Source organism: Coffea arabica, chromosome 2e, assembly GCF_036785885.1.
Source record: "Coffea arabica cultivar ET-39 chromosome 2e, Coffea Arabica ET-39 HiFi, whole genome shotgun sequence".
NCBI classification, from domain to species: domain Eukaryota; kingdom Viridiplantae; phylum Streptophyta; class Magnoliopsida; order Gentianales; family Rubiaceae; genus Coffea; species Coffea arabica.
Genome location: NC_092313.1, coordinates 23,655,824 through 23,663,254, shown reverse-complemented (window position 1 = coordinate 23,663,254; position 7,431 = coordinate 23,655,824). Strand labels below are relative to the sequence as shown.

Sequence of the window (7,431 nt, the reverse complement as noted above, 5' to 3'; positions counted from 1 at the left end):
GGCAATGATTTTCAAAACCTTCATTGATTTACTAGAATCACCATAAAAAAGAAAGCAGTAGTTTATTCACAGTGATGGAATGAAGCGCGTGATGAACATTCCTTGTGATTGGGTCCGCCAATTTCCTTTTGCCGCTTGTACAGCTCAAAATAAAGTCGTCTCATAGCTTTCCTGCCGAGAAAAGCTCAGTAGAAAATCTCGCTTTTCTTGTCTCCCACAATTTATGTCCCTCTCCAAGTGTCCATCCATACAACATTAACAATTAATCAGGCCATTGGTTCGTACATGAAGCCTTAATTCTAGCTTAGCTGATTGACATATTTAGTCACATAGGCAGAAAGAAGTCAAGAGCAAGCAAAAAATTGTTCAAACCCCACGATTCTTTTCCATAAATTCTTGCTACTTTCTCGAGTTTCAAGTAAGTTTGGAGTGCTTAATGGGGTGTGCTTGAATTGAGTTGGTTTATGTACGAATGAGAAAACATGACTAGTACAAGTGATGCTGCTAATAGTACATCAACGACAACAACAACTGCATCAAAGTTCATCAAATGTGTGACTGTCGGAGATGGAGCTGTTGGCAAGACTTGTCTTCTCATTTCCTACACCAGCAATACCTTTCCCACTGTAAGCAATTAATGTTACCTTTGTTAATTCATCTGTCATTAACCGTCTTCCCCAACTTCCTTCTATCTGTTTTCAAAAAAAATTTTATTCAAATGTTTTTTTGTAGGATGTGATAGTCAATTATGGGAAAGGATTCATTTTTTTCAGTTCTTTTCCTCTCTTCCAGGATTACGTTCCGACAGTTTTTGACAACTTCAGTGCCAATGTGATTGTTGATGGTCAGACCATAAATCTTGGACTTTGGGATACCGCTGGTACAGTTTTCTCTTACCCTTTTCTTGGCTTGTGAATCTGAAAGCACAATACAGCGCGATTGTTTTAGATTGTAATGAGTTATGGCTCTCGGTTCTAAAGGAAAGCGAGTACACTGATATGCATATTGAAATTGGAAGAATGTGGCAACTTTTTGATGGCTAATTTGCATTACGATTTCAATTCTTGAAATTTGAATAGGCTCTGAGTTAAACCATTAAATTGATATTTTTCCTGTTCTTAATTTTCATGTGCAATACCCAATCAGAATCTCAGAATTGTTAGTCTTTGTTTCAGAAATCAGAATCTAGCTTTGCTATGTATTACATCTGGAAGAAGAACCCTTTTTGTTGTCGCTTTTGTGTTTATGATCAGCAAGAAATTCTGCCTCGCCATGTCCATAAACTTATTTTGGCTTTAGAAAAATTCAACCGCCTGATGAGACCCCAAGCAGAAGATGATCAGAGACAACAATGTAAAGCACAAGGTTTATCAGAGAGAGACTATACATGTTAGATGATAGAATATGCCGTGGGTTTCATGACTTCAGTTGTCAATTTCACCACTTAATACATGGATAAAGACATTCTCGAGAATACACCATTATTCCCCAGCTATAATGATAAAGGGATAGCTAAGAAAGATGCCCACAGTCAGATAGTTGAGCTGAGCAGGAAGTGGGATGCAGCAGTATAAATGGCCCGCATCTGAATCCTCTGATGATTTTTTTTTCCATCATAAATCTTGCTGAAATACGCACTTTTATGAACAAATTAGTGACCAAAAGAGGTGGCCCAATTAGTAATGATGCTAGGAAGTGGTTGGATGGTCCTGAATAATCATTGAATTCCTTCATTTTCATACATATGTTGCAGGTCAAGAAGACTATAACAGACTGAGGCCTCTTAGTTATAGAGGGGCTGATGTTTTCATCCTTGCTTTTTCTCTCATAAGTAGGCCTAGCTTTGAGAACATCTCGAAAAAAGTAAGGTTCTCCTTTCCCTTGAGTTTTTAACTATTCCTTAGCAGCAAATTCCTTGAGAAGTTACCTACTGATGGCTGCTTCTTTTTGCTTTCTCCTTCTGGTTTCGTTGGAGAAGTGGGTTCCAGAGCTAAGACATTATGCCCCATCAGTGCCCATTGTTTTAGTGGGGACCAAACTAGGTATACTTCTTCCATTCATAACTTCTTAATGGCATTAGTGAAACGGTACTCTTTATATAAAGATTCCAAGCACTTGAAATATGTAAAGAACAATAATCTTCTATGCTTGTTTCTTTTGTCTACACTCTCAAGTTATCTGAGTAGAACTTGAATTGAAGCAGTCTACAACACTATTAGTATTGGGAGAAGATTCGCTATAGATAAACTTATGGATACATGTTGGATGAGCACATTATTGTACATGTGGACAAAATTCCCTGAATATAAAATTTCAGCAATCAAATAAGCAAGTGGCCATCAGGCTGATATAATTTTTATTCATTGACTGTAATCAGTTTTAAGGCATGATTCTTGAAAGCATTTGGGATCCTGGGATGTGGATGTTTGGTGGCATGAGCAATGTATGCCAAGCCACCCCTGTTTCTATCTAGTACGCATATTAAAGAAAGCTGTCTTTCCAGATATCAGATATCTTTTACCTACCAAACGCAGACTATTGGTGAGGCATCTTGTCTGATTTTCTTTTGACGTTTGCATAAACTTGAATGTAATGGCAGATTTAAGAGATGATAAGCAGTTCAAGCTGGACTATCCAGGGGCATGTACTATTTCTCCTGAACAGGTACATATCTTGTACTTGTGCCTGTAGCGTGCCTTGAGCATCATCCCTTAACTATTTGCTGCCAGTGCTACCTGATGTCATGGTACTTTGTCATGTTCTAAATCTACTCTAAGACAATCCTTTAGTGCATTAAAAATGAACAATACAAGGAATGCTTGACAGCCAGTGGTCACAATCCTCTTTTGACATGTAGTTGCCCTATCACTGTACCCCTCTCATCACTAGAATTCAGAATTAGAACAATAGTCGGTATATGCAAATGGAGTTACTCAAATGAAATGTGAAAATCTTGGAACACTAAAAAAAAGATTGGATGCTCTATTTATCTTATAGTTTATTAGTCCTTCCCACACTTTAGGAGTAAGTTTGATTATTCTGATCTTATAGTATTGCATCATAGGTTGTCCGTCTCAAAATGCTTTTCAATCTGCTGCTGTCATCAATAATTACGGGTCATGTTTGAGAAAGATAGAATTGTTTAGTAGTAGGTCCAGGCAACAGAAACGTAATGAGTTAGATAGATGAATATTCTTACTTGGTTGTAAAGCTAGTAGTCCTTTAGACTTCAGTGAGCTGTACCTTTTGGATGTGGGGAAGATCAAGAATCAAAGAATGTGAAAATTTTAAGATCTTGAACCAACTAGAAATTCCAATATGAATGACTGATACAACATGATTCATGTACCGGAAATTGACGACAAACAACTGAATTGGTGTTGACTTGAAATGTTCAACAATGTGGTGGCAACAGAGACTTACCTCTCATTATACTATAAACTCCAAAACTTCTTGATTACAGGGCGAAGAACTGAAGAAGCAAATAGGAGCTGTGGCATATATTGATTGCAGTGCAAAGACACAACAGGTCTGTCTCAAATATGCACTTCCAGCTAACTCAAATTTAATTACCACTATATCTTCTGCCAAACTAATTGGTGTGCCATTCGCCAAGAATAAAAATTGCTCGTGACAGTTTTGCCAAAGCTGATTGACTAAAGAAATATTGTCTTTAATTCTGGAGAGGGGAAAAAAAAAATTAAAGTTCCACCATGGCTGCTATTTACTTTGGTTTTGGTGGGGGGGTTGGGTGTTGCAGAAATGAGGTATTGTAGTTGAGAAAGATGTGAAAGTTCAAGTTCCATTCAGTGTTAGAATTTACTTGGTATTCTTTCCTGAAGTAGATACCAACCCCAAAATCTGCTCTTGTAATACTTAGAGTCGCCTATCCTAAGGAGCTAGGAGCTCATTAAGTTACTTTGAATTATTTCCAATCATATCAGCCTCGGTAAATCCTTCTACTGATGCTCTGGAGATATTGTGAATACCATGAATTGAGAGTGCAACACCTATTCCTCTCAAAATGACCACATTATTGTTTTGACGTTATCATCTGCATGACTATCAGGTTATAAGCCCCCTTTGGTTTCTAATTTGTAAAACAGAGGTCTGAATACATAAGAAAACTTTATCTAAACCTCCATTTACAGTTTACAGTGACAACTGCAGTTTCATCCTGAAGGGATGCTTTTGGAGTGGGTTAGAACCCTTTTAGTTCCAACTGGTGGAATTGCAGAAATTGAATTGTATATCTAAAATTGAATACCTCCCATCACATATAAATTCGATCAAATTTAATAAATGGGAGCTACATGGAACTTTTGTTCTGACTTCTAAAGAGTTTTGATAGAGCATCCAGGATTGTTAGAATTTGGCTTCATACCAATCGTACATGTGAAACATTTTTTCAAAAGTAACAAGAATCTCATGAATCCCAGAAAAATGTTTATTAGCGGTATCAGATTTTCATGTTAAAGAGCGTCAACTGTGTTCATCATCCTAAATGAATGTGTCAGAAGAATTCATGCTGTTCATGACTACCGTTCGAGTTAAAGATTCAGTTAGCCTGAACTCTGAGTTCGTGTCGTCTATTGTGTAATGCAGAATGTGAAGGCAGTATTTGATGCTGCAATTAAGGTGGTTCTGCGGCCTCCGAAGTCCAAAAAACAGAAGAAGAAACGCAGAGCCTGCAAAATACTTTAAAAACAAACTAGCTGAAAGTATTGTGAAGCTCAGTTTAAGGATGAAAACTTCCTAATTGATGTAATTAATATTCTGCGTCCATTCTATTTTCTTTGTGGGATATGTATGAAATTTTCCCCTTCTTTTAACTGCGTGATATGCTGTTTTCCTGCAAAATCTATTGTTCAAATTTTTTTTTTTTTAAAAAAATTGAATCTACAGCTTGAGATTAACATTTTAATGATCAAGTCAAATCAACAGCATCAGCCACCTGATCAAAACTGCAAGTATTGTAGCGGTATCAAGTACATTTGACAATGTTTCAAAGGTGGCAAAACATTGTAGACTTTTTAATTGCTTGTACAGAATTTTTTTTTTTTTTTTTTTTTTTTTTTTTTTACGCATCATATCACAATAAAAATTCTTAATCTTGCATTATTTGAGGCCAAGATTCAAATCTCTCGTAAAAATTTTCGCTTCTTTGTTGAACACTGGCTATACTCAAATCCGCAGAATGAAGATGGAGGATGGGGATTCCATATAGAAGATCACAGCACCATGTTCGGGACAGCAAATAACTATATGTTGCTCTTCGTTTGCTGGGAGAAAATGTTGATGGCCCAAATGGTAAAAGCTCTTTCAAATGCTCAGAATTGGATATTAGATCACGGTGGCTTTAACAATGATACCATCCTGGGGAAAGATGAGTCTCTCGGTAAATTCCTGGCCAAATTGTCCTGGATACAAACTATACAAAACTTTTATTGGAAGAAGAGGATCTCGTCATTCATTAAAAAAAAAAGAAAAAAAAGGACATGCCCGGATCTGAGATCTCAGCAATTGTACCTTAGAGGACAATTAATGCTCCAAATTGGTTGCAGTTCGTATGGTTCAATTTTTGCTAAATATACACCGTTTGGATTAGCTGTCGGGGATGTTTTTAAAAAATTTTACTGTAACAGAGTTTTTATAGTATATTTTGGGATATTTTTAGAAAATATTTTGGAATATTTAAGAGTAAACGAGTTTTTAGAATATATTTTGGAATATTTTTTAAACATTTAAAAAAAATTAGACTACTTTTTAGAGTACCTTTTGGAGTACTTTTTAAAAATTTTATATGTATTTGAAAAACTAGTTTTTGAAAAACTCAACAATCCAAACAGAGGTATAATATTATATTTTTTAAAAAAAAATGAAAATTGAATTCTACTACACAAATCAAACCACATCACCAAGTACCTTTACATGACTTTGGGATCGATCTGGTCACTATCGTTGAGAAAAGAGCTCTACAACGAACCTTATGATACAATCAATTGGAATGCAACACGCCATTCGAGATTTGATTTGGGATTTTAGATGCCTTGTCTGTTTCCTCAAGCTCCTGATTAAGTTGTCCTTTTGAATTATTTTGCATGCAACTGAACAAGACATGAAATGTGACAATTCTCAAATGCAGGACGATCTCACCAATCCTTTTTCCTTTTCTTTTTTTTTAAAAAAAAAAAAAATTTTTGTGGTTGAAAGGAGACTCCAAACTGTACAAGTGAAAGAAGAAAAGAGAAGGATTTAACAGTCGAATTAAAAATCTCATGATCACCGAACTAATGTTCCTACCAGCAAAATTAGGTTTTGGGTATAAAATTTTTCTTATGATACAAAACACTTAATTCGAGATTGATTAATTCGAGAAATTTTCATTGATAAATTTTCTGGCAAAAGGGTAAGATATAAACAATAAGATGAATTGTCTAATCTTTGCTTGCTTGTTTAAACAGGTACTCCACATGATGGCCTACTGGGCAGAATTCTCAACTTCTTTCAAATATCATCTTGCCCGAGTTCCTGATTACTTGTGGGTTGCTGAAGATGGGATGAAAATGCAGGTTTAAGTACTCAACTCTAAATGGTCTTACATTTATAACCATCTGTTCAATATGCACCCAGACAACTCTACATTTCACTAGAGTATATATCTATGGGAAAAATCCAAATTTTAGCATATCATTAACTTATCTACCGCTTATTGAATGCAAATTAAAAAAGAACGTTCTTGAAATTTAGATTATCTAATTGAAATATAGTACTCTTATCAAATGCAGAGTAAGGGTAGCCAATTATGGGACACTGTTTTTATCACCCAAGCAATTATTGCAAGTGACCTAGTAGATGAATTCGGCACAACTTTGAAAAAGGCACATCAATTCATCAAAAAATCCCAAGTATCACTTCCACTCCTCAAGGCTTTAACTAAGGTCTCTTTCTTGACTGATTCATCCATTATTAATTTAATGTAATTTTTAAACGACATGTATAGATTTTACACAAATTGGTATTATTGTTCAAAAGTCCTTATAATTGTGACACAAATTTAGACATGTTGATGTGAAAAATTCAATATTTGACTATGATACGAGATCAATCCCTCCTTTTTTACTTGGAAAACCACAAACTAAGTTTTTTTTTTTTTTTTTGGTAGGAAAGACTTGCATAAAATAAAAGGAAAGGTTACAACTTAGCAATGTATCTGGGGAGACAGACTCCCCTAAAATCATTAGACAAAATAGATCCTAAGCTGAGAGGACAGGAATCTAGAAGTGAAATATTCTGCTTTTTCTTGATGTTTCTACTCTTCATTTCAATCTTTTTCGAGCAATAAATGTTTTTTTGTTGTATTTTTGTTGCATCTTATATCTGAAAAAAAAAAAGATACGAGAAAATCCATCGGGCAATTTCCATAGCACG

At 35.3% G+C, this 7,431-nt stretch overlaps 1 protein-coding gene across 1 annotated transcript; it reads left to right on the top strand.

The window, feature by feature from the left end:
• Positions 1 to 231: 231 nt before the first annotated feature.
• LOC113732028 (rac-like GTP-binding protein ARAC4) lies at positions 232 to 4,832 on the top strand. Its single transcript, XM_027257617.2, has 7 exons — positions 232 to 626; positions 793 to 880; positions 1,754 to 1,863; positions 1,979 to 2,042; positions 2,600 to 2,664; positions 3,464 to 3,529; positions 4,606 to 4,832. The coding sequence occupies exons 1-7, from the start codon at positions 483 to 485 to the stop codon at positions 4,702 to 4,704; spliced, it is 636 nt and encodes a 211-aa protein (XP_027113418.1). The 5' UTR covers positions 232 to 482; the 3' UTR covers positions 4,705 to 4,832.
• Positions 4,833 to 7,431: the final 2,599 nt, after the last annotated feature.